General features: G+C 48.0%; 1 protein-coding gene across 1 annotated transcript; it reads left to right on the top strand.

Moving 5' to 3' along the window:
- The first annotated feature begins 427 nt into the window (after positions 1 to 427).
- LOC100084359 (endothelin receptor type B-like) lies at positions 428 to 27,412 on the top strand. The gene is made up of 8 exons (XM_007671572.3): positions 428 to 631; positions 5,258 to 5,784; positions 7,233 to 7,345; positions 10,087 to 10,291; positions 12,695 to 12,844; positions 18,619 to 18,752; positions 23,899 to 24,007; positions 26,983 to 27,412. Exons 2-8 carry the CDS (start codon positions 5,329 to 5,331, stop codon positions 27,130 to 27,132), a joined length of 1,317 nt encoding a protein of 438 aa, XP_007669762.1. The 5' UTR covers positions 428 to 631; positions 5,258 to 5,328; the 3' UTR covers positions 27,133 to 27,412.
- Positions 27,413 to 27,833: the final 421 nt, after the last annotated feature.

The following is a 27,833-nucleotide window of genomic DNA, read 5'->3' on the forward strand; positions in this document are numbered from 1 at the left end:
ACTGTGAGCCCCACGTGGGACAACCTGATTCCCCTGTGTCTCCCCCGGCGCTTAGAACAGTGCTCGGCACATAGTAAGCGCTTAACAAATACCAACGTTATTATTATTCTTGTTAAGAGCTGAAGTGTTCCAGCTACTCAATCCCTGCCTCCTCTCTGGGCCTTTCTTTCTCCACAGGGTCCTCACTTTAACTGTCTCTTGGCTTTTCCTTCCTGAAGCAGACGATTTGTTTACTATGGCTTGGGAGAGCTGTCCTGTAATTGTCCTCCTGCCAAAACTCCCTCTTCCGCTTGTCTCCCTCCCCTCCCCTCTGCTGGTTCTTAGCTTTCAACCATTGGTTACAGTGGGTGCTCTATAAACTGAACTCTCCCATTCAAAACCCACTTCAGTCAGTCAAACAGTCAGTCAGCTACTCCCCTCTCTCCCTCCCCGCCCCTCTCCCCACCCCCTGCACCTCCAGAAAAGAGGGGGAGGTGAAAAAGCAGTGGAAGAAAACTCAACGAGGACACTCTGCCCTGAAAGCGGTCAGGTGTCTACTCCGCATGTCCCTTCCAAAAAGCTGGTTTGTTGGAGCCAATGAGATCAACCCAGAGAGCCTGCAGGATCACATAATCGAGCTCACGTAGAAGAGGTAGGTCTCTTAAAACTAGGAAGAGGTCTGTCTGTTGTTTGTGTAAGTTGCTTTGTAAAATCCAACGGATCCCAGCTCCCGCCGTGCGAATCCATAGAGCCCTTGAACTTGGGTGCTACACAAAGGTGGGTTTTGTGCTCTTTTCCCTACCTGTTGCAGACCAAGAAACCGCTTCTAATCGCTCCTAAAGATTTGACCGGGCTGGATGGCCAAGGGGGAGGAGAACAGAAGGAGAGGGAAGAGAGTTTAGGGATGTTTAAAGAAAGCATCACGCATTGCCTCCCTCTGTTGATTTAGGAAGACCGAATTGAATAAACACAATGAGGATGGGGAGGAAATCAATTCCAGTCTTCTCAGGAACTGGGAAAGGTCTGTGGAAGATGCTGTTCTCGGTAAATTCCAGATGGCAGTCTGCTCCGCTGCCTAATTGTACCTGGAAAAAAAAGCACCTGGAACACCACTGGAAGTAACATCTTCCGTCTATTTTCTAAAGGAACATCTCTAGAGGTTAGACAGCTGGTTCTAAAAAGCAGCAGTGATTAGAAGAGTGTCTGCGGCAGTCACACCGAGTGAATGTTTCCCATGTAATTCGACCGCCAAATATTTCAGAAAGTGTTTCTCTTCAGATTTGCAGGTCTTCCCCCCGGGGGCTAATTTAAGAGTCATAATCAGCAGTCATGTGTTTTTGCTTGAAGAGGGCTTTTTTTTTTCTTCCCAGCAACTAACCAACTCTTTCTGCCCCGGGGTCTGTCAGAAAATTATTTAATCAAGGCCCATTGCGGGAGTTTAAATCGTGCCCGGGCACCAAGGCCGCTGCTTGTGTATTTGCTGTTGGGAAGATCCCAACTTGAGACTCCTCAAGAAATCAGTATCTTTGAAACACCTTCTGGGGGTCCAAACCCCTGGGCTACGTTAATGGATTTTTAACTGTATTGATAACGTGATTAGAGGATCAGTGATCTGAGCGTCTGAGATGAAAAATAATCCGGCCTCTTGTAGCTCTGAGGGAAAAAAAATGAATTCCCTTTTCCGGACCTTTGGCAGTTAGGTCGGTGGGAGGAATGTGGGGTTTGTTGCACAATTCCCAGGAAATAACCCAGGGGTTTGTCCAAAGTGTACAGACTTGGAGGGAAGATGAGGATCAGGCTTTCCTCATCGACTGGGGAGTTTGCATTCAATCAGTGGTATTTATTGAGTGTTTACAATCTGCCTAGCACTGTACTAAACGCTTAGGAGAGTACGATACAATACAACAGAATTAGCAGAAACATCCCCTGCCCGGACGCAGCTAATCCCTTTTGGAAAGCAGTGTGGCTTATTGGAAAAATCACAGGAGCGGGAGACAGGTGACCTGAGTTCTAAAACCGGCTCCATCACTCGCCTGCTATCGCTTAACTTCCCTGTAACTCAGTTCCCGTGAGTTCCTGTGAAATGGGGATTAAACGCCTCATCTTCTCCCCATATCCGGGTGTCTCAAGTCAGAAAGAGATTGGGTCTGATCTGATTATAAATGGTGGTATTTGTTAAGCGCTTACTATGTGCAAAGCACTGTTCTAAGCGCTGGGGGATACAAGGTGATCAGGTTGTCCCACGTGGGGCTCACAGTTTTAATCCCCATTGGACAGATGAGGTAACTGAGGCACAGAGAAGTGAAGTGACTCGCCCAAAGTCACACAGCTGGCGCAGCCGGGATTCGAACCCATGACCTCTGACCCCCAAGCCCGCGCTCTTTCCACTGTACCACGCTGCTTCTCTAATCCCACATCTACCCCAACGCTAGCCGGTTCACAGTACTCAGTAAACATTTAACTACTATTATTGTTATTGCCTCGGGTCACCAGGTGAGGCTACTGACCAAATGTCAACTCGGGGCTTAAGTTTAGTTTAGGTTGACTAGAAGACCACTCTATTCCCAGGAAATCTATGAAGCATTGTCCTGTGAATGTATTTGGTCAAACGTAGCCTGGAACAAAGCCTTGGAATTGTAAATCATAGAATCCTCAAGCCAGAGTGGACTTAGGTCATCTAGTCCATCCCCCGTTTTCATGCAGATCCACACCTAAAGTCTTCGTCCTTCCAAGCTCTGTCCTACCAGATCTTCCACGCTGCAAGCTCATGTGGGTAAGAAAAGAAGAAAATTGACCTATTTCATAAGACCTGATGAGCGTTACCTGTTTTCGTCCAACAGTCAATCAGGGGTATTTAATGAGCACTTACTGGTGCAGAACGCCGTACTGAGCACCTCCAAGATGTTTGCAGCGTCCCCCTCTGCTATTCACCTGCTGGATTCAGTCCACACATGATGATGATATTTGTAAGATGCTGTGTCTCAAGCACTGTTCTGAGCGCTGGGGTAGAAACAAGCTAATGAGTTTAGGTACCGTCCCTGACCCACATGGGGCTCACAGTCTTAATCCCCATTTTACAGATGAGGTAACTGGGGCACAGAGAAGTAAAGTGACTTGCCCAAGGTCACAAAGCAGACAAATGGCAGAGTGAGGATTAGAAGCCGGGTCCTTCGGACTCCCAGGCCCGTGTTCTATCCACCAGGCCGTGCTGCTCTCAGGGAATGAGCCCCATTGCCAAAATCATGCTTTGCAGTATCAGATCATTCTTCCTGATACTCATTTCTTTTCCATTTCACCTTTCCATCCCCCTCGTCCTTCTGTTTCTCATCTAAACAGTTCTTCTTCCTAAGATAGACTGACACACTTCAGTGGCCATCGACTCTCATGCTCCCACTTACATCTCATCTGCTCAGCAGCGCGGCTCAGCGGAAAGAGCCTGGGCTTGGGAGTCAGAGGTCACGGGTTCTAATCCCGGCTCCGCCGCTCGTCAGCTGTGTGACTCAACGTCTCTGGGCCTCAGTTACCTCATCTGTAAAATGGGGATGAAGACTGTGAGCCTTACGGGGGACAATCTGATGACCCGGTATCTACCCCAGCGCTTAGAACAGTGCTTGGCACATAGTAAGTGCTTAACAGATACCGACATTATTATTATTAATCTGTTTCACTAACCTGATTGTTCCCATGAAGCCAAATGGCACCATTCTCTTGAGCTGCCATACCCATCACCGTTCAGATTTGCTCTCCAAGGTCTCCCTCAAATCCATCACTGATTACTGTTTTTCATATTTCCTCTGCTCACTGAATATTAACATGACAGGTGGCTTTTCTCTAAATGCCTGAATTTACCTTTTTCCCAGGGGAACCTCACTTCATTTGTCTCTCCCTGTGACTAAATGCAGTATAAAATTTTGCCTCCACACCAATATTGGTAATTATAATTATGGTATTTGTTAAGCGCTTGCAATCTGCCGGGCACTGGACTAAGCACTGGGGTGGATACAAGCAAATCGGATTGGACACGGTCCCTGTCCCACACGGGGTTCACGGTCTTAATGCCCATTTTACAGATGAAGGAATTGAGGCACAGAGAAGTGAAGTGACTTTCTCAAGGTCACACAGCTGACAAGTCGCAGAGCAATACCTCCTAGGACCAATCAAACTATCTCTCTCTCATAATATGGAAGGGAGGTAGAGAGGAGGGGAGGTCAGAGATGGAGAGATGGAGACAAGTGTCACGTTTCACGGACGGTGTTCCCTACCGGGACTTTTTTCTTCTTGCTATTTTTGTTAATGGTTTTTCGAATTTGCTGTTAATGCCACAGATGATGAAATTTACACTCAGGTGTAGGGGTGACTTGGTCCGGATATTCACAAAACACAGAAGGTGCTAAGAGAAGAAAAGTTCTGTAACTTTAGTCCATTTCTTGGGACCAGTGCAAAATAGTATCTCCAGCAGATTTTTTTCCAGCATCTGTCTGGCCCGATTTTACATGGAGTTGAATGGTCTCATACCGAGCCTCTTGGGAGATAATTCCACAGTCTAACAACTTTCATGTTTCACCTTTGCCCTCTGACTAGGAAAACAATATTACCATTCCTTCTTCCCCGAATCCCTCACCTGAAACCCACCAGCCTTCGACAACCTCCTAAACTCTCCAGGGCTCTCCGTCTTCCTTTCCGGACTCCTGACAAATCTTGCAAGCTATTTCATCAAGAAGAAAAAAGCCATCGGACTATGTACTCTCCCCAGAAACCCCTCCATCCTTCAAAGTTCATCTCCCCACGTGCCCACATTTTCATCCTTAATGATGGTATTTGTTAAGTGCTTACGCTGTGCCAGACACTGTACTAGGCACTACGGTAGATGCAAGCTAATTTGTTGCCGGATTGTACTTTCTAAGAGCTCTGTACGGTGCTCTGCACACAGTAAGTGTTCAATAAATACGATAGAATGAATGAATGAATTGGGTTGGACGTGGTCCTTTGTCCCACATGGGGCTCACAGTCTTAATCCCCATTTTACAGATGAGGGAACTGAGGCACAGAAAAGTGAAGTGACTTGTCCAAGGTCACCCAGCAGACAAGTGAGGGAGTCGGGACTAGAACCCAGGTGCTTCTGACTCCCTAGCCCCTGCTTCATCCATTAGACGACTTTTCTTCTCACTAGGCCGCGCTGATTCTCATCTCAAGTTCAATATCTCATGATCAAATTTTCAAGCGTCCTAAAAGTACTGTTTGATTTCTTTTTTCCCACCATTTTCTTTTTCCTCCTCAGAACCCGAGAACCAAAGGGAGAAGACTTCATTCCGCAGCCCAGTTGGATTAGGGTTTGGATTTACCACCTCGATGGCTAGAATCTCATTTTTGCCTGTACTGACCATATGCCTGGCTAACCTCGGCTTAAGGGTCTGGAGCCAGACCCCCAGGAAAATCCAGGAAACCCCTGGCCCCTGGGAGGTGCAGAGCCAAGGGTTGGCTCAAGGTTTAGTCCAGCTGGGCTCCTTTGATTCTTCCAAAGACTCGTCCAACGAATCGCGTGACCTGGCGGGGAGAGTCTCACCACCACAGAGCCCCCCGCCCGCCCTCTGTGAGAAACCCACGGAAATCAGGCAGATCTTCAAGTATATCAACACCGTCGTGTCCTGCGCCATCTTCCTGGTGGGTATCGTTGGCAACACCACCCTGTTGAGGATCATTTACAAAAACAAATGCATGAGGAACAGTCCCAACGTCCTCATTGGCAGTCTGGCGCTCGGTGACCTCCTCTACATCCTCATCGCGCTACCCATTAACGTCTACAAGGTAAGAACCAAGGCCGAGGCATCGCCGCTGAGATCCTTTGGCACCCCTTTCCTTTGATTACGGTATTTAAGCGCCTACTATGTGTCAGACATTGTTCTAAGCACCGGGGCTCATCGGTTCATCCGGCTGGACACAGTCTCTGTCCCACTTGGGGCTCACGGTCTAAATAGGAGGGAGTGGGATTTAATCCCCATTTTACGGATGAGAACATCGAGACACTGAGAATGATAATAACGATGATGACTGCGCTATTTGTTAAGCACTTACTATGAGCCAGGCACTGTACTATGGGAAGCAGCGTGGCTCAGTGGAAAGAGCCTGGGCTTCGGAGTCAGAGGTCACGGGTTCGACTCCCGGCTCCGCCACTTGTCCGCTGTGTGACTGTGGGCGAGTCACTTCACTTCTCCGGGCCTCAGTTCCCTCATCTGGAAAATGGGGATTAACTGTGAGCCTCACGTGGGACGACCCGATGACCCTGTATCTCCCCCAGCACTTAGAACTGTGCTCTGCACATAGTAAGCGCTTAACAACTACCAACATTATTAATATTATTATTACTAGACGCTGAAGTAGATGCAAGGTAGTTGGGTCCCGCATAGGCCTCCCAGTCTTAACCCACATTTTACAGATGAGATAAGTGAGGCAAAAAGAAGTGAAATGACTTGTCCCAGGTCACACAGAAGACAAGAGGCGGAGCTGGGATTAGAACCCAGCTCCTCTGACTCTCAGGCCCATGCTCTTTCCACTAAGCTCCTCGGCTGGTGGTCTTGAAGAAACTGTGCTTGCACCATCACAGGGGGAAGGGGACGGGACGGGGGGAGTGTTGTGTTTTTATGTGTGTTTGTGTTTTTGTGGGTGGGAGCACGTGTGTCTGAGCACGTGTGTGTGAGAGACGCACAAATTACTCAGAGGAATATCTTGCCAATCTAGTGCGATGGAGTAAGCCTGGAAGAGAGGACCTTTGCTGCTTTAACCTTTCACATTGCTCTTACAGGCACCCAGCAATGTAACTGGAACAGCAGCTGCGATCACAGAACAATAACAACCATAATAATAATAGTGATAACAGTATTTAAGCCCTTACTAAGTGCCAAGCACCATACTAAGCACTGGGGTAGATACAAGATAATCAGGTCCCACGTAGGGCTCGAAGTCTAAGTAGCAGGGAAAAGAGGTATTGAATCCTCATTTGCAAAATGAGGCTCAGAGAAGTTCAAGCAATTTGCCCAAATCCCACAGCCAATGGAGGGAGGATTAGAACCAGGTCCTCTGCCCCCGGGGCACGCTGCTTCTCGGTCATTTCAGGTAGCGGCATTTCTTGGAGGCTACCCGACCTTCTTCTGGGGTGTCTTATTAGCCCTCAGAGAACAATAGGAAGGTGAAAAGACGGAGTTAGAAGATAGGGGTGACCTAAACTAATCGTGTGCTTCCTTGCTCCCGCTTCTTAGCTGCTGGCAGAACACTGGCCATTTGGAGTTCAGATGTGTAAGATGATCCCTTTCATTCAGAAGGCTTCCGTGGGAATTACCGTCCTCAGCCTATGCGCTCTCAGCATTGACAGGTAACGGACCTCGCCGTGACGACGTGGCGGGAGACTTAGACGTCTTGGGACCGGGTGGTTTTGCGGGGAGTAAAGCTAAAATGAAAGACGCTGAAGGCTTCCGCTTGAGTCCCTGAAAGACTTCAACCGATCTAAGAGCTGGGGTAGACACAAGTGAATGGGGTTGGACACAGTCCCTGTCCCCTGTGGGGCTCACAGTCTAAATAGGAGATATTTAATCCCGACTGTACAGATGAGGAAATCGAAGCTTAAATTATGGCAGACACTACTGGTGCGTTCGACCCAAAGGAGCCGGAAACTCTCCGTTTGGGGGAGAAGACCCGGGAAGGTGAAGAGTTGGGGGTGGAGTGGAGGTGATCTAATAATAATAATAATAATGATGGTATTCGTTAAATGCTCACTCTGTGTCGAGCTGGGGTAGATACAAGCTCATCGGGCTGGACGCGGTCCCTGTTCCATACGGGGCTCACAGTCTGAATCCCCATTTTACATACGAGGTAACTGGCCCCGGAGAAGTGAAGTGGCTTGCCCGGGGTCACACAGCAGACAGGTGGCGGAGCCGGGATTAGAACCCAGGTCCTTCTGACTTCCAGAGTACAGGCCTGCTACTCTGGGAATTTCTTAGCCTGCGCCTCCAACCTCGAAGTAACTCTAGAGCCTATAATGTTCTCTATAGCGTACTCTCTTAAGCGGTTAGTACAGTGCTTTGCACACAGTAAGTGCTCAATAAATGCGATTGAATTGAATGAATAAGGTGGGAAATGAGCCCTGGGTCAGAGTGGTGACCAGTTCAGGGGACTTTCAGGTGTGTGGGACCAGTAGGAGGACCCTCCGAGCCTTCCGACTGTCTTGGGGAAGAGCTCGGAGCAGGTGGGAGAGGACATCCAATCCCATTTTTCTTGGTCTGTACCTCGAATTTCATCATCCTTCCTGGATGAAACCAGGATGAATTCTGTCTCCCCCACCACAGGGCTTGATCATGTGGATTCAGGCCCTGCTATCACTCCTTCTTTCATTCATTCAATCCTATTTATTGAGTGCTTACTACGTGTAGGGCGCTGTACTAAGTGCTTACCCTCCTCTCACTTCTTTCTATACCTCCAACCCCCAGGGCTCCAGGAGGGCAAGTTCCTCTAGACTGTAATCTCCTTGTGGGCAGGGAGCATGTCTACCAACTCTATTATAATGTACTCTCCCAAGCACTTAGAACAGTGCTCTGCGCAGGGTAAGTGCTCAATAAATACCCCTAATGACAATGAGGGGGTTTGAGCCTCTGGCCCCAGAGCGATAAGGAAGGTGAGATGAGTCTGGGGATTTCTTTCCCATAGGCCCCACCTTGCCTATCCTGTCTTTTTTTATTCAATCGTATTTATTGAGTGCTTACTATGTGCAGAGCAATGTGCTAAGCGCTTGGGAGAGTAAGGTACAAAAATAGACACATTCCTTGCCCACAGCGAGTTTACAGTCTTCCAAGCAATGAAAGCACTGCTCGGCCAACCCAAACACAGTAGCTCATCCCTGAACCTGGACCAGCTTCTGAGTGGAGATTCTTCATTCCGAGTTCAGCAGGAAGCCTGTGTAGACCAGCCTTCCTCCCGATACTTCGATTTACCAATCATTCGATGGTAATTATTGAGCACTCACTATGTGCAGAGCACTGTACTGAGCTCTTGGAAGAATACAATGCAACAGAGTTTAGAGAAATGCTTCTAAAGCATTTCCTAAGCGTGCAAGGCACTGTACATCATTCACATTCAATGAATATTATTGCATCTCCCTTTACGAATCAAGAGCTCAAAGCCCTGCTTCGTTCGGGCAACTGAGCACAGCTTTCTCGTGTACAGACTAAAACTGCAGTTTATGAAGCTGCATGGGCTCCCAGTCTGGATTACCGATATTCTAATTCCGGCGAAGACGCTTTTTCATCCTAATTCAGCTCTTTGGTAAGGTAGAAGGTACTGGACACCTTCTAGCAGGATATTGAGTTTTGCCCAATCCCCCATGCCATTATTAACAATTTTGGAATCTGTTAAGCACTTCTATGTACCGAGCCCTGTATTCGGCATCGGGGTAGCTACAAGATAATCAGGTAGGACGTAGACACTGACCCACATGGAGCTCACAGTCTAAATAGGAGGGAGAACAGGTATTGAATCCTCATTTTACACCCCAGGAAACTGAAGCACAGAAAAAAGTGACTTCCCCAAGGTCACACGGTAAAGAAGGGCAGATCCAGAATTGGGACCCAGGTCCTCTGACTCTTAGGCCCTTGCCCTCATTTTCTGCAACAACTCAGCCCTCAGCACATGGTCAGACCATGATAAGAGGGCTTCTTCGATACCTCCTCTGACTTACAACAACAGAAATAACTGTGGTATTTGTTAAACATTTACCATGTGCCAAGCACCGTACTAACCCCTGGGGTCGATGCGGTATAAGCAGATTGGACCCGGTCCCTGTCTGACATGGGGCTCATGCTCTAAGAGGGAGGGAGAACAGACATTTTATCCCCATTTTATAGTTAACTGAGGTGCGGTCAAATGACTTGCCTAAGGTCACACAGCAGGCAAGTAGCGGAGCCAGGATTAGAACCTAGAAGTCTGGACATTTGGACGGTCTCTGAGTTATTTGGTCAATTTCTCCCAAGAGGTCCGTTGTCATCCCTTACTTCCCCTTCCCTCCGCCCCCACCGATTCCATCCCCCTTCCTCCAAACTCATCGGTTCCCCGTTGGGCGGACAGGTATAGAGCAGTGGCCTCGTGGAGCCGGATTCAGGGCATCGGGATCCCCGCCTGGAAGGCGGTGGAAGTGACACTCATCTGGGCCGTGGCCATCATCCTCGCTATCCCAGAGGCCGTCTCCTTTGACTTGGTGGTGTTGAGCTACCGGGAGCAGAAGCACCAGGTCTGCATGCTTTCCTCTCAGCAGAAATCCACCTTCATCAACGTAAGTGCTTCCTCCTACCCTTTCCCGGAAAACCCACGAGTCCCTCTCCGTGACCGCCAGGGAGATCAGAAGATCAGTCGGTCAGCAATCTGCACTGAGCATCACTGTGTTCATCGCGTGGCGATGCCGGGGGAAACACAAAGGGGAAATCAGACCTCGTCCCTAATAATCATCATCATCATCATCATCACTGGGGTATTTGTTAAGTGCTTACTTTGTGCCAAGCACTGTTCCAAACAGTGGGGTGGATCCAAGCGAATCAGCTTGGATGCAGTCCCTGTCCCACATGGGGCTCATGGTCTTCATTCCCATTTTACAGATGACTGAGGCACAGAGAAGTGAAGTGACTTGCCCAAACAGACAAGTTGCGGAACTAGGATTCGAACCCTTGACCCTACGAATCTCAGGCCCGCGCTCTATCCACCGCAGCGTGGCTCAGTGGAAAGAGCACGGGCTTTGGACTCAGAGGTCATGGGTTCGAATCCCAGCTCTGCCACTTGTCAGCTGTGGGACTGTGGGCCAGTGACTTAACTTCTCTGTGCCTCAGTTACCTCATCTGTAAAATGAGGATTAAGACTGTGAGCCTCCCGTGGGACAACCTGATGACCCTGTATCTACCCCAGCGCTTAGAACAGTGCTCTGCCCATAGTAAGCGCTTGACAAATACCAACATCATTATTATTATTATTATTATTAGGCCATGCTGCTTCCCGTCCCTGCCCAGCTAACGGTCGTTTTTCCTCCCATTCTCCCCAACGATCCTCGGCGACAGTTGTCCCTGGTTAATCTCAGGACCGATGAAGTCATACCTATCTTGAGCAATGTTCTCCAGATTCAGGAACAGGGAAGAGAAGCATCTCTATAGTATCAATCATTTGCATGTATTGAATGCTTACCGTGTGCAGAGCGCTGTACTAAGCACTTGAAAGAGTACAATATAACAGTGTAACAGACACATTCCTTGTCCTTTGGACACCAAGCTCTGTAAGGTCAGCTCACCCAAGCCAGAATTGGTCAAATAAAAAAAAAAAAGCAGCAGGATTATAGTCTCTTTTACTTTCAGGCTTGTCAAAGCAGGATAGGGCAGAGACAAAACATGTATAGGTGGGTGGGGAGGTCAGGGAAAAGGAAACACATTTAAGTTTTGGCTGATTTTTGACCAGAAAGCTATGTTGGGAATTCCAGTGACTTGCATGGGGGCATTTTGAACTGAGAAGCTCAACTCACATTTTATTTTTACTGACTTAAAATAATAATGTTGGTATTTGTTAAGGCTCACAGTTAATCCCCATTTTACAGATGAGGTAACTGAGGCACAGAGAAGTTAAGCGACTTGCCCAGAGTCACACAGCTGCCGAGTGTGGCAGATTCCAAGGGAGGCGATTTGCTCTCCTAATATTTGCCCCCGGACTACTCTGGCTGAAGGCACCCAAAGCCAAGTTCACCACCTCTAAAGGACACTCTTTTTTTTTAATGATGTCTGTAAAGCACTTATTACGTGTCAGGAACTGTACTAAGCACTGGAGTAGATATAAGCTAATCAGGTTGGACACTATCTCTGTCCCACATGGGGCTCACGGTCTTAATCCCCATTTTACTGATGAGGTAACTGAGGCACACAGCAGACAAGTGGCAGAGCAGGGATTTGAACCCTGGTCCTTCTCTGTGCCTCTGTAAAATGATGATTTAGACTCTGCGCCCCATGTGGGATAGGGGCAGTGACCAACCTGATTTGCTTGCATCCACGCCAGCACTTAGTACAGTGCCTGGCACATAGTAAGCGCTAAAGAAATACCGCAATTATTATTAGCTTACTATGTGCCAGGCACTGTACTAAGTGCTGGGGTAGAGGCGAGGCAATCAGAACACACGCAATACCAGGGGCTTACAGTCTGAGAAGGAGGAAGGACAGGTATTTCATTCCCATTTTACAGAGGAAGAAACTGAGGCGCCAAGAAGGTCATATTCATTCAATAGCATTTGTTGAGCGCTTACTATGTGCAGAGCACTGTACTAAGCGCTTGGAATGGACAAATCGGTAACAGATAGAGACAGTCCCTGCCCTTCGACGGGCGCACGGTCCAATCGTCCAATCTTCGACGGGAGACGGACGGATAAAAACAATAGCAACAAATAGAATCGAGGGGATGAACATCTCACTAAAACAATAGCATATGACAGACAAGTGGGAAATCTGGGATCAGAACCCAGGTCTCCGGACCCTCAGTCTTGGGCTCCTTCCCCTAGGCCAATGTGCTGCTCTCTGAGGTGTCTGAAACTCAAGAGTCAAGGCAAATTAGAAGCCCCCCGCCATTCAGGAGTCCAGTGATAGCCATGCGGTATTTAGGGGGCAAGGGGCTTCGATGCTGCTAATTACTCACTTGCTTTTTGGTTTTTCTGCAGTTCTACAAGGATATGAAGGACTGGTGGCTTTTTGGCTTCTATTTCTGCCTGCCCCTAGCTTGCACTGGAGTCTTTTACACCCTGATGTCCTGTGAGATGCTGAGCAAGAGGAACGGAATGCGCATAGCGCTCAATGACCACATGAAAAGGGTAAGAGCTTTCCAGAAAATCTTTTTGCCCACTAAAAGGATCCCAATTTCCCCTGAAACTGCTACGCTTTAGGAGAAATTTTAAGGTTCTCTATCTGTATGAAAAGAAACCAAACTCTACATTGTATTAAGACGGAGTTTGTGAATGTGTGTGTAGAAGCAGCGTGGCTTAGTGGAAGGAGCACAGGCTTCGGAGCCAGAGGACGTGGGTTCTAATCCCGGCTCCGCCACTTGTCTGCTGTGTGACCTTGGACAAGCCACTTAACTTCTCTGTGCCCAGTTACCTCACCTGTAAAATGGGGACGGAGCCCCACATGGGACAACCTGATTATCTCCCCCAGCACTTAGAACGGTACTTGGCACATAGTGCTTAACAAATACCATCATTTTTATTATCATTACCATCATTATTATTAAGATGTTGCCACAGACAGGGTCATTGCTGCTGAAATTAATCAATCGGCGATATTGATTGAACGCTTATATTGTGCAGAGCACTGTACTAAGCATTTGGGAGGACGCAACAGAATTAGCGGGCATATTCCCCGTGAATAACGAGCTTATAGTCTAGAGTCTAGAACTGGCCAAAATGGGACCAGTATGGGAGAGTCTCAGTGATAAACCAAACCATAAACACACACCGAAAGGTCTCTGCGGAAGCAGCATCGCCTAGTGGAAAGAGAATCACTGCTCTGCTGCTTGTCAGCTGTGTGACTTTGGGCAAGTCACTTCTCTGGGCCTCAGTGACCTCATCTGTGAAATGGGGATTAAGACTGTGAGCCCCTCGTGGGACAACCTGATCACCTTGTATCCCCCCAGCGCTTAGACTAGTGTTTTGCACATAGTAAGCGCTTAACAAATGCCATCATTATTATTATTATTATTATTATTAATGAGCTCGGGAGTCAGGGGACCAGGGAGTAGAACCCCAGGACTCCAAAGGCCTGGGTTCTGCTCCTGGCTCTACCATTTACCTCCTGGGCAGCCCTGGGCAAGTCACTTCACTTCTCTGCACCTCACTTCTCTCATCTGCACAATGAGGATTTGATACCTGTTCACCTTCCTACTTAGACCGTGAGCCCCATATGGGACCCCATTATCTTGTATCCACCCCTGCAAATTTTATTTGATTTTTATTTCCGTTGGACGAACCGGCTTTCCGGTTTGTAGCGCCTGATGCCATTTTCACTTTTGTCTTTGAACAGTCGTGACGATATCGGTTAAGCACTTTACTAGGTGTCAAACACTGTACTAAGAGCTGGGGTAGATACAGTAGGGTCCCACAATATCGTCCTTTCTCCTACAAGGGGCCTCTCAGATCTTCTCAGGGCTGCAGCTAGAAAAACCCACTCCATTCTGGATTGCAATTCAAAATGCCAAAACGTTATGCATAAAGCACGCCACATCTGTTAACTCTCCATTACTCACGGACCGGTTATCCAGTTGTGGACTCCGTAGGCCACTTGTTTTTCCTAAGATGATCGTTTCACTGCTCGTTCAACCTGTCCAACAGAGGTTGGACCAAGGAAGTGAGAGAATATGAAACTCAGATATCTCTAGTTTGCTACTTGTTGGCGACTCTGAGAAAGGATTTAATTCATTCATTCAGTAGTCTTTATTGAGCGCTTACTGATGTACAGAGCACTGTACTAAGCGCTTGGAATGTACAAATCGGCAACAGAGACAGTCCCTGCCCTTTGACGGGCTCACGGTCTAATCGGGGGAGACGGACAGACGAGAACGATGGCGATAAATAGAATCGAGGGGAAGAACATCTCGTTAAAACAATAGCAAATAAATAGAATCAGGGTGATGTACATCTCGTTAACAAAATAAATAGGGTAATGAAGATATATACAGTTGAGCAGACGAGTATAGTGCTGAGGGAATGGAATGGGAGATGGGGAGGAGCGGGGGAGGGGGGGAAGAGGGTTTAGCTGCGGAGAGGTGAAGGGGAGGTAGAGGGAGCAGAGGGAAAAGGGGGGAAGCTCAGTCTGGGAAGGCCTCTTGGAGGAGGTGAGCTTTAAGTAGGGATTTGAAGAGGGGAAGAGAATCAGTTTGGCGGAGGTGAGGAGGGAGGGCGTTCCGGGACCGCGGGAGGACGTGGCCCGGGGGTCGACGGCGGGATGGGCGAGACCGGGGGACGGCGAGGAGGTGGGCGGCGGAGGAGCGGAGCGTGCGGGGTGGGCGGTGGAAAGAGAGAAGGGAGGAGAGGTAGGAAGGGGCAAGGGGACATAGAGCTTCGAAGCCTAGAGTGAGAAGTTTTTGTTTTGTGCGGAGGTCGATAGGCAACCACTGGAGGTTTTTAAGAAGGGGAGTGACATGCCCAGAACGTTTCTGCGGGAAGATGAGCCGGGCAGCGGAGCGAAGAATAGACCGGAGCGGGGGCGAGAGAGGAGGAAGGGAGATCGGAGAGAAGGCTGACACGGTAGTCTAGCCGGAATATTACGAGAGCAAAAGGATTTGATAGGGAGGAGGTTAAACTGTTGTTTACACTGAAATAATTATACTTGGGGGTTTTAAGCTCTTCCTATGTGACCAGGATTTTGCTAAGTGCTGGCGTAGATACAAGTTTAGCAGGCTGGATTATTATTATTATTATTATTATGGTGGGCAAGAAATGAAGAAGTGGTAAATCTTTCCCGCAGCTTTCCGTGTGACTCTAAACTTAGATTTTCCCCACAGAACCTCTACTTGCTGGGGGAAATCCCCAAGATGAAATTGACCCTGAGGGGAAAATCTTTAGATCTGTAAATGAATCGTCGAGACAAAGTCAATCAATCATATTTATTGAGCACGTACTGCGTGCAGAGCACTGTACTAAGTGCTTAGGAGAGTGCAATTCAGGGATAATCAGATGCATCGAGACAGAGGCCTGTTCACCACCAACTAGGAGTGATGGCAGACAGAGCAACAATCACAGACCCCTCAAGGGGCTCGCTCTGCCCCCGACCTGACCCCAACCTTCCAGCCAGACCGGCAGGTGGGACCCCTTTAACCCATTCCCACCCCAAAGTGGTGGGAGAGTTCCCGAAGCAGAAGATAGCGAGTTCCCGGGATATCGAGGCATTCCTTTCGTTCCCTGCTTCCAGCCTGTTTCCTGCTGGTTTATCTCTCCTTCACATCACAGCCTGAAATCTCAAGGCAGATAGTCACCTCATCTCAGTTTGAGAATTAGGGGGAAGGGAAGGAGGACTTTTGTCAAACTCAGATTAGGGGCGAAGGAGGAGGTTGGAAGTGAGGGTCAGGGTTGATGCTAGTTGGAGGCACAAAGGGATCTTATCCACACCTGTGTTCTTCTTTCTCCTCCTCCGTTTCCTCCAATTATTAGTATTGGTTACTGCATCTGTTGAGTGCTTACTGTAGGCAGACAACTGTCCTGAGTAAGCAGGGGAAACGAGTACAAGTATAATATGTCAGATATATTTCCGGATTCACTGGCGGGAGACTCACAGTCTAGTAAACGGAGAGAAACTGGTGACAAGGAGAGAAATAATACAACAGAGGCAAAAACAAGCTATTAACTAATAGTCACGAATAGAGTTGCAGTACATTACTGTTAAATGGAGTTTCTGGATCCTCAGTTCTTCCTTCTCATCTTCCACTTCTCCTCCTCCTTACCGCTGCGCTTTCACATAATTGGACTCATTTCAACCCATCTCAATGGGGATTGCTTGGTAAGCCTTAATGCCTTTCACAGGGGACGTTGACTGGGCCGGATGGGAATGTTTGGGTTTGGGGAAGAGCGGGATCTTGGATGACGTGTCTCTAGTTTCCACCTTTTCGAACAGAGCCAAGTAGATCGATAAGTGCTTAGTACAGTGCTTTGCAAAGAGTAAGTGCTCAATAAATACAACTGTGAATAGCATTTGGGAGAGTCCAATATAACCGAGTTGGAAGACATGTTCCCAGCCCACAAGGAGCTTATAGTCTTGAGGATCCTTGGATGGTGGAGGGACTTAAATGGGAAACGCAGAGCCAGAATGAGGCTTTAGTCCTGTTCACCTGCCCTTCCTCAAACCCAGACTCATCGCTCTGTAGAGCCACTGGACTCTTTTGCTCCCATCCCCACCCCCTAATAAGCCCAGCCCTCCACACAACCCGAATTGGCCGGTGATGAACCCCTCTCCTAAGAGGAATGATAATAATAATAGTATTTGTTAAGTACTTACTATGCTACATCAAGCCCTGTTCTAAATACAAGTTAATCAGATTGGACACAATTCCTGCCCCAGATAGGCCTCACAGTCAAAGTAGGAGAAAGAAGAGGTATTGAGTCCCCATTCTATAGATGAGGAAACTGAGGCACAGAGAAATTCAGTGACTTACCCAAGTCACGTGGTAGGCAAATGAAGGAACGCGGTCCTCGTATTCCTTTGGAGGAAGCTCAGACATACCATTCACTGACACACTCTTCCATCAGCTATCCAACAGCCCAGCTCATTCCCTCAGATATGTGGTTATTATAACCGCATCCCACCGTATAGGGAAAGATACAGCAGAAGCCCCTATGAACTCCTCAGATGGTTCCCAATGAGTTTGGACTCCATAATCTCTGTTTTAGAAATCCCACTCAATTTATTGCTGTCAAGAGAAGGTGGACTTCTGGTCACATCACCCAAATGGTTCCAAGATTCAGCAAACCAGTACTGTCCTCCCTAAGTGAAGTTATTGTTCTGACATATGAGCCTAAAACCAATCCATTCACTTCCTCTCCCCCACTCCCTCCTTAGCTTCAAAGAACTTGGAAAAGAAACAAACAAAAACTGGCCTTAGAAATATTGTAAACAGATTAAAAAGCTTGTTGACAGGAAATTTACTACTTCCAGTCCCTTAGATTGCACTTCTCATGGTATCAGCCCAAACTGCAACTCAGGTGACAAGTCCCATGCATCCTGTCGACAGAGACTCTTTGTCTGTCAACCATTTCACTTTCTTTTTTTTAATTTCCAGGCTTACAGTCTCCACTCTAAACCCCTCTTTCTTCCTGCAGTTTGGGTCACAGTGACGCTTGCGGTTAGTCTGGCTAATGGCATTTCTTTCTGTATTGCCAACATCCAGTTAGCCGTCCCTAGACTATTCTAACTCCTTTCTAAGTCAGGAGGAGCCGCTAAGAGTGGAACGATCATCCCGGAAATCTGGGTTTGGGAAGGAGGGAGGAGTCTGGAGTTTTCCTTCTCTCCTCAACTCCTCCCTCTCCTCACCACGCGACCCACCCTCCATCCCAACCCCATCCCGGTAGCGTAGTAAGAGAACCTTAGATAGAATCACCAGCCCTTGGACCCTCACCCCTTTCAACATCTGCTGGCCACCCCTTTTCAGCCAGGTAGGATGGGGCAGGGACAGTTGCCACGGTTCCGTGATGGTGTGTGTTAAGCCCTCACTGTGCCAGGCATTGTGCTAAACACCGAAGTAGGTACGCGCTAATCAGTTGGACACAGTCCCTGTCCCACATGAGGCACACGCTTTTCATCCCCATTTTACAGATGAGGCAACAAAGGCACAAAAAGAATTGACTTGCATGAGGTCACACAGCAGACAAGAGGCGGAGCCAGGATTAGAACCCACGTCCTTCTGACTCCCAGGCCCTTATTCTACCCGCTCTAAGATGGAGCCGAAAGAACATGACGGGTTCACATACTTTCTGCTTGCTTCCCTAGGAGGTGCCGGGACTGTCAGCGTTAACGTCCCCGACCTCTCTGGCCCCTTACCTTAGGACAGCAGAGTGATGCTGAGAAGCCGCCCCTCATTCTGGATGCTCTGCTTCTCTTTCAGCGCAGAGAGGTGGCCAAAACAGTGTTCTGTCTGGTGGTGATCTTCGCGCTCTGCTGGCTGCCTCTCCACCTAAGCCGGATCCTGAAGAAAACCATTTACGACCCCGCCGATCCCAACAGATGTGACCTGCTTAGGTAAGGAGTAAGAGCAGCTAGAGATCGACAGAAAGATGGGGAGAAAGCAGAGAGACACTCAACTAACGGGCAGTGAAAGCTGAGGACAGAATAAACCTAAAATACGGTCAGAAAAGCGACAGCTGGAAGGGAAGCTGTAGAGGCCTTGAGGGGAACATGAAGACACCTTTGAGATAGAGGATCAGCCAGGGAAAGATGAAGGAATTGGAGACCCTCATGAGATGGGGAGGGAAAGTGGATGTGAAGAAGATTTTCTGGTCAGGGAAGGCCACTGAATCACAGAGCTCCTCTCTAGACCGTAAGCTCCTGGTGGACAGGGACTGTGTCGGTTGATTGTTATACTGTGCTCTCCCAAGTGCTTGGTACAGTAATTTGCACACAGTAAGTCCTCAATAAATCCAATTGAATGAATAAATGAATGAAGAGAACATGTTCTTTTAAGGACTTTTAAAATACCCTGAACGTAAGGAGGTGAGCTAGACCATCTTAGCGGCTCCCTTCAAGCACTAAGTTTCTGACTCCTTGCTGTAGCTGAAATCTGACTATGATCTGGAAATGTAGTTCTAAGCCTTCCAGCTTCTTCTGCATCCTCGTAAAACAGCTCGTTGTGGGCGGGGAATGTGTCGTTTTCTGGTAATTCTGTACTCTCCCAAGCTCTTAGTACCGTGCTCTGCACTCAGTAAGTGCTCAGTAAATGCGGCTGAATGAATGAAAACAAAACACTCACGAAGCAGTTTATTCTGGAAGGAAGAGGTCGAATTAAGATAGATAGGGCTTGCAGTGCATGGATTTGAAACCTGGTGGAGTGTACAAACGAAGCCCTTTGCTGCCCTCTCTAGCTTGTCGTAGAGTAAGAAAACAGACAGAACAGTAAGAAAACAGAGGAAAGTGGGGAAAAAAAAACATATACATGAGGTAAACCTGGAAATAGCCATGGGTGTAAGTCACTTCGACACGTACACTACAGGTCATACTCTGTGGGGTGAAAGCTGATCCTCTACTACCACTTAGGAAGGAAACTCCAGGAAATAGGCTGGACTCTGGGAACCCAGTCTGGAAAGCTCCGAGGCCTGCGTCAGGATAATGCAGAACAATAAGAAATTTGGAACAAGGGACCGTGATTTTTCTTTAAAATGGTGCGCGTTAAGTGCTTCCTGTGTGCCAGGCACTGTACTTAGCACCGGGCTGGATATAAACTTAATCAGGTTAAGGCTGGCAGTCTTAATGTCTATTTTAGAGATGAAGTAATAATAATGATGTTGGTATTTGTTAAGCGCTCACTACGTGCAGAGCACTGTTCTAAGCGCGGGGGTAGATACAGGGTAATCGGGTTGGCCCACGCGAGGCTCACAGTTAATCCCCATTTTGCAGATGAGGGAACTGAGGCACAGAGAAGTTAAGTGACTTGCCCACACAGTCACAGAGCTGACAAGTGGCAGATCCAGGAGTCGAACTCATGACCTCTGACTCCGAAGCCCAGGCTCTTTCCCACTGAGCCACGCCGCTTCCCTAATAATGTTGGTATTTGTTAAGCGCTTACAATGTGCAGAGCACTGTTCTAAGCACTGGGGTAGACACAGGGGAATCAGGTGGTCCCACGTGGGGCTCACGGTCTTCATCCCCATTTTACAGATGAGGGAACTGAGGCACAGAGAAGTTCAGTGACTTGCCCACAGTCACCCAGCTGACAAGTGGCAGAGCTGGGATTCGAACTCATGACCTCTGACTCCGAAGCCCAGGCTCTTTCCACTGAGCCACGCTGCTTCTCAGTAACTGAGGTCCAGAGATGTGGAGTTACCCAAGGTTACACGGCAGACGTGGTGGAGCCGGGATTAGAACTCTGATCCTCTGAACCCCAGGTTCCAAGCGCTTAGTACAGTGTTCTGCATATAGTAAGCGCCCAATCAATACTATTGAATGTATACCTCCATTAGGCCGGGCTGCTTCTCAAGGAGCAGCATGATGAACTAGTAGGTTCTAGTTAGCATTTGGAGCCCTGTATAGAAAAAGGATTAGGTCTAATCTATTTACCTTATATTTGTTCACCCATAGTAAGCACTTTCCTGAGAAGCAGTGTGGCCTAGTGGATAGAGTAGGGCCTTGGGAGTCAGAAAGCCCTGGATTCTAATCCCGGTTCTGCTACGTGTCCGTTGTGTGACCTTGGGGAAGTCACTTCACTTCTCCAGGCCTCAGTCACCTCATTCGTTCACTCATTCGATCAGATCTATTGCGCACTTACCGTGTGCAAAGCCCTGTACTAAGCGCTTGGGAGAGTACAAGATAACAACAGACAGTCACATTCCGGCCATAAGGAGCTCACAGTCTAGAGAGGGAGACAGACATTAATGTAATTAAACAGATAAATAAAATAAATTGCGGCTATATACAGATATATACATGTGTGCTGTGGGGACGGGAGGGAGGATGAATGAAGAAGCAAGTAAGAGCGGCGCCAAAGGGCGGCGGGAGGAGGAAGAGGAGAGGCGGCCTTAGTCAGGGAAGGTGTCTTGGAGGAGATGTGCCTTCAATAAGGTTTTGAGGTGGGTGAGAGCAATTATCAGTCTGACATGAGGAGGGAGGGCGTTCCAGTCCCGAGGTGGGATGTCGGTGAGAGGTCGGTGGCAAGATAGAGGAGATTGAGGTACAGTGAGAAGGATAGCATCGGAGGAAGGGAGTGTGTGGGATGGGTTGCAGTAGAAGAACTGTAAAATGGGGCTTAATAACGATAATAATAATAACGTTGGTATTTGTTAAGCGCTTACTATATGCGGAGAAATATTCTAAGCATTGGGGAAGATACAGGGCAATCAGGTTGTCCCACACGAGGCTCACGGTCTTTATCCCCATTTGACAGATGAGGTTAACTGAGGCCCAGAGAAGTGAAGTGACTTGGCACAGTCACACAGCTGACAAGTGGTAGAGTCAGAATTCAAACCCATGACCTCTGGCTCCCAAGCCCGGGCTCTTTCCACTGAGCCACGCTGCTTACGAGTGTGAATCCCAAGTGGGACAGGGATTATGTCCAATCTGAACTACTTGTATCCACCTGAGCACTTAGAACGGTGCCTGGTTCATAATAAGCACTTAATGCCAAAATACGTATTATTTGGCTCAGTGGAAAGAGCACAGACTTGGGAATCAGAGCATCTCTGTGCCTCAGTTACCTCATCTGGAAAATGGGCATTAAGACTGTGAGCCTCACATGGGACAACCTGATTACCCTGTGTCTACCCCAGCGCTTAGAACAGTGCTCTGCACGAAGTAAGCGCTTACCAAATACTAACAAATACCAACATTATTATTATAATTATTATGATTACTAGCATTATTTTCACTTGAGTCAGCAATCCCCAGCCTCCAGATCAATTTTCAGAGTCCAAGGTCAATCGTCCCCTATTTTTAAAGATAAATGGAGTTCTGTAGGACAGCCAGTGATGACAAACGTCATTATTATATTCTATCTTTACTCCACACAGACTCATAGACCCTGACTGAATGTGCCTGCAGAGCAATGGGGGAATTGGGCTCAAATATATTCTGTTATAGGACAAAATGCTGCCCTTTATCAGCATGAAACAAACTTGATAGAAGGTTGGAAAAGCTTCTCCAGAACCCACGTGTTTCTTAATAACATCTCCCAAGTTATCCAACTAATATTAGCAGAATTTGATCTTGTTCTTTCGGCATCATTCAGCAAGGATTCAGAATCACTAGGTCGCACTGATAGCAAGTAGTATTTTCTCTAAGATTACGTCAATCAGTCGTATTTATTGAACATTTATTGTGCGCAGAGCACTATACTAAGTGTTTGGGAGCGTGGCTCGGTGGAAAGAGCACAGGCTTTGGAGTCAGAGGTCATGGGTTCGACTCCCGGCTCCGCCGCTTGTCAGCTGTGTGACTGTAGGCAAGTCGCTTCACTTCTCTGGGCCTCAGTTATCTCATCTGTAAAATGGGGATTAAGACTGGGAGCCCCACGTGGGACAACCTGATTCCCTTTTGTCTACGCCAGCGCTTAGAACTGTGCTCTGCATATAGTAAGCGCTTAACAAATACCAACGTTATTACAATATAACAGACACGTGCCCTGCCCTCAGTGGGCTTATCGTCTAGAGGGGAGACAGAGGGGAGACAGAGAGAAGCAGCGTGGCTCAGTGGAAAAGCCCGGGCTTTGGAGTCAGAGGTCATGGGTTTGAATCCCAGCTCTGCCACTTGTCAGCTGTGTGACTGTGGGCAAGTCACTTCACTTCTCTGTGCCTCGCTTACCTCATCTGCAAAATGGGGATTAAAACTGTGAGCTCCACGTGGGGCAACCCGATCACCATGTATCCCCCCCAGCGCTTACAACAGTGCTTTGCACACAGTAAGCACTTAACAGATACCACCATTATTATTATTAATATAAGTAATTAAAATCACGGATCTGTACCAAAGTGCCGCGGGGCTGGGAGGGGTGTTGAATAAAGGGAGCGGAGTCAAGGTGGCACAGAAGAGAGTGGGAGAAGAGGAAAGGAAGGCTCAGGCAGGGAAGGCCTCTTGGAGGAGATGTGCCTTTAATAGGGCTTTGAAGCGGGAGAGAGTAATTGTCCTTACAATAAATCTCTGGATTGGTTTTGATTATGCCTTGATAGCTGCTGCTCCGGGGGGATCGCTACCAATCGGGACACTGGGGGCTGCCCGGACTCTGTAGATCAGATATGGAGTGGGTGAGAGGGCCAAACCAACGATGAGGAAAAATACGTCACTCATGCAGCTTGGGAGACAAGGTTGCCAAGAAGGTCGAGAGATTGGTGGCACATAGATCCCCAAATCATCATCCGTCCTGCCTGCGTGACCCTCACTTCCTGCTAATCCTACTGGTCCCGTTCTAAACATTATCGTCCTGAGCTATTCACATCATCTCTGCGGACTCCATCCGACCTTCCAGCACGAACATCGCACTTGTTACTGAAACGTGCAGCGAAGGTTGGGAGAAAAACCCAGGGTCTAGCATACATAGCTATGTGCAGTCACGCTCAAATTGACCATAATGGAAGGAAGAATTTGCCAGTTTCTGATTCCGTAGAGAGTGGGTATTGGAAGGGAGAAGCTGTTTGACAGGTCAGTTGGTGTTTGGGCTAGTTTGACCGGGATTCCTTTCTCCCGCTAGTTTTCTGCTGGTGTTGGACTACTTTGGCATTAATATGGCCTCCCTGAACTCTTGCATCAATCCCGTGGCGCTCTACTTTGTCAGCAGGAAGTTCAAGAATTGCTTCCAGGTAAGAAATCGGGCTATTTTTTCAAGATCTGCTTTGGAGTTTGGGAAGGGAATGAAACCCAGATGATGTTGTACTGGATTCAGGCCTTTTGAAAAAGAAGGACGTGTAAGCCGTAGTGGCAAAAAAAAAAACCCAACCTAAAACAAAAAAAACCCTATTCATTGAATTGTATTTATTGAGCACTTACTGTGTGCAGAGCACTGTACTAAGTGCTTGGAAGATTATAATACAACAATAAACAGACATTCCTTCCCACGACGAGCTTACAGTCTAGAGGGGAAGACATCAGTTCCTAACGAGACCCTAACGAGGCTCTTGGCCTGTCTTTAGAATTGGTGTAATACAGTTCCGTGTAACACATCAAGCTTCTCTTGGTCTCCTGTGCTTTGATTGTTTTATTATTATGGTATCTATTAAGAACTTACAGTGTGTTAAGCGGCATTCTAACGGTGAGGGTATTTACAATTGATCAGGTGGGACACAAAGTCCCTGTCCCACTGGGGGCTCACAGTCTAAGAGGGAGAACAGGGATTGAAACTCCATTTTACAGTTGCGGAAACTGAAGCGCAGCAAAGTTAAGCGACCTGCTCGGGGCCGCACGGCAGGCAAATGGAGGAGCTGTGATTAGAACCCAGGTCCTCTGACTCCTAGGTCTGCGCTTTCCCCACTAGGCCACGCCGCTCCTCAGTAATTCCTGCCCGTACAGTCTTTTGTCTCTACATGTTAAATGTGTCACCTCATTCGTCCACAGGCAGAGATGAAAGACATAGTTAAAACAAGGGATAAATGGAAAAAGCCCAGATCTAGGAGGCTGGAGACGTGGCTTTCTGTCCCTCCTCTGCCACTTGCCTGTTATCTATGACTCGGTTTCCTCATCTGAAAAAGGGGGCTAACACCTGCTTTTCTAGGGAAAACTAGAAAACAGCTTTCCTAACTCACAGGGCGGTTGTGAAGACAAAAATGATAAAAGGAATGTAAAACGCCTTAGGAATGAGTGCCATCTAAAATTAAGATATTTCACTTTGGGACCAAATCCAAATACTGATGTGATTAGGTGAAAGGCTGTCGCGATTAGCGTCTCCCAGTGCCAGGGTCCCATAGGCCCTTCCCAAGCCTCCATCAATCCAGGGGAGGAGGACTGAGGAGCTTCAGCCTTTATCTCCCACAGGGGAGGCCCAGGGAAGTCATTTGAATTCAGTACTGTGTTTTTAAGCCTTAGTAGAACATCTCCTCCAGGAGGCCTTCCCCTACATTCCCTCTTCTCCCACTTTTGTGTCACCCTTGCATCGAAATTCGCACCTTTATTCATCCCTCCCTCAGCCCCATAGCACGTATTTACCTCGTCGTAATTCAGTTCATTTATATCGATGTCTGCCCTCCCCTCTAGACTAAAAGCTCGATGCGGGCGGGGGCCGTTTCTACCAACTCTATTATATCGTTATATTGTTCTCTCCCAAGTGCTTAGTACAGTGCTCTGCACACAGTTAGCACTCGATAAATACGATTGACTGAACAGACTCCAGGATTCCTTCGGCCAGGGGAAAGGGGTGAGACGCGCCGGACTACGGGGAGGAGGTGGGACTGTGCGGCTGGGATCCCCCAACTCTATTTTCATGGGCAACAGTTTGGTGAGGAGACCGCCGGATCTGCATCAGCAAGAGAAGTGGTGTGCCCTAATGGATAGAGCACGGCCCTGGGAGTCAGTAGGACCAGGGTTCTAATCTCAGTTCTGACACTTGTCCGGTATGTGACCTCGGGAAAGTCACTTCACTTCTCTGTGCCTTGGCTACCTCACCTGTAAAATGGAGATTAATAATAATGTTGGTATTTGTTAAGCGCTTACGATGTGCAGACCACTGTCCTGAGCGCTGGGGGAGATACAGGGTAATGAGGTTGTCCCACGTGAGGCTCACAGTTAATCCCCATTTTCCAGATGAGGGAACTGAGGCACAGAGAGGTGAAGTGACTTGCCCACAGTCACACAGCTGACAAGTGGCAGAGCCGGCATTCGAACCCATGACCTCTGACTCCCAAGCCCGGGCTCTTTCCACTGAGCCACGCTGCTTCTCTAAAGATTAAATCTGTAAGCCCCAAATGGGGCATGGGCTGTGTCCAACCTGAGTAGTTTGTATCAGTCAGGCAGTCGGATTTATTGAGCGCTTTGAGAAGCAACATGGTCTAGTGGCAAGAGCACAGGCTTGGGAGTCAGAGGACCTGGGTTCTAATCCCAGCTCCATTACTCGTGTGCTGTGTGACCTTGGGCAAGCCACTTCACTTCTCTGTGCCTCAGTTACCTCATCTGTAAAATGGGGATTCAGACTGTGAGCCCCATATGGGACTGTATCTAGCCTGATTACCTTGTGTCTGCCTTAGCGTTTAGAACAGGGCTTGGCACATAATAAGCACTTACCAAATTCCATAATTATTATTACTCTATGAAAAGCACTGTACTAAGCACTGGGGAGAGTACAACACGACAGACAGTCCCTGCTCACAATAACCTTCCAGACTAGAGAGGAGACAGACATTAACGTCTACCCCAGCACACGGCACATAGTAAGCACTGAACGGATACCTTTAAAAAACAAAAGTCACAGTCCTTGTCAAAATACCACGTCCATCCTCAGGAGCCTCAGGTTAGGAGCCCTGGTTTTAAAGGCTCTTAATAGTTTCAGAAATTCAAGAAGAATCAGGCCGTCACCTCCCCTTCCACCATCCCAATTATCTTCATTTTCCTCTGCCTTTGTTTTCTCCGCTTGTCTAATTTTGACGTTCGCACAAAGGGAGGGTACCGTATTCCTTCCACGTTGTTCTCTTCAGCGCTTCCCCACTGGGGAGGTCCCAGATGTTCAGCAGGGACGGTAGCAGAACCAAAATACAGTCCACGCTATAAACAATGGCAGAAGCAGTAAGAGCTCCTGCGCTTTAAGGAAGTTTTCTCACGCCTGACTCAACTTTCCTGTTTATTTTCACAGTCGTGCCTGTGCTGCTGGTGTCAGAGGCCAGAGCGGAACATCAACCGCACAGATGAGAAAGGGTCTGGGGCCAGATGGAAAGCCCACGGCCAGGACCTGGGTCTGGACCGAAGCAGTTCCCGCTTAAGCAATAAGTACAGCTCCGCCTAAGATCTACAAGCGTATTAGAGAGAGGGAGGGGCAGGACAGAGGGAAGGGGAAAGAAGAGCTGAAAGAATGAGCCGTAGAGCAGCCTTCTGGAGATGACTGACAGCTGTCGCTTCAGTCTGGACTCATTTTCTCCCAGTTGGAGAGGAGAAATCAGAAATCAGCGTGTCGTCGCTTCGATTCTCGCTTCTCCCTTCGGGCACCTCCCCTTTAGAGGGTCCGAAACGCAAGCACGGAATTTGTTTTTTGTGCCCCTTATAATCTATATTATCATTGGACGGCCTGTTCGGTTTTTTTTTCTTTTAAATTGTATCTCTGAGCTCGGTGGCAGGGACTCAGCAGAATGGGATTCCATTCCCTCTGTTAAATGTCTGAATGGCCACTCTACAAAGATTTGGCCCCTTCACTCTGGCTTCCTTAGGGGAAAACTGGGGCAACAGAATAGTGCAAGTGACTCGGCCAAGCTCAACCAGCGAGGGGCATTAAAATCACAGCTGTTTCCCTGCCCGTTTTTAGCTTTGCCCATCAAAGAAAATGCTGTTCACAGGTTATGGTGGACTGGAAACTCAGCCAAAGTTCCACTAGGGGCTTGCTTTATTCCTCTTTTCAGAACAAGATCAAAATGACTAAGCTACAATCATGTATCGTAACAGCATAACTATCTCACCTATAGCATTGTAAGGATGTGTAACGAGTTGCCTCCG

Source organism: Ornithorhynchus anatinus, chromosome 6, assembly GCF_004115215.2.
Source record: "Ornithorhynchus anatinus isolate Pmale09 chromosome 6, mOrnAna1.pri.v4, whole genome shotgun sequence".
NCBI lineage: Eukaryota > Metazoa > Chordata > Mammalia > Monotremata > Ornithorhynchidae > Ornithorhynchus > Ornithorhynchus anatinus.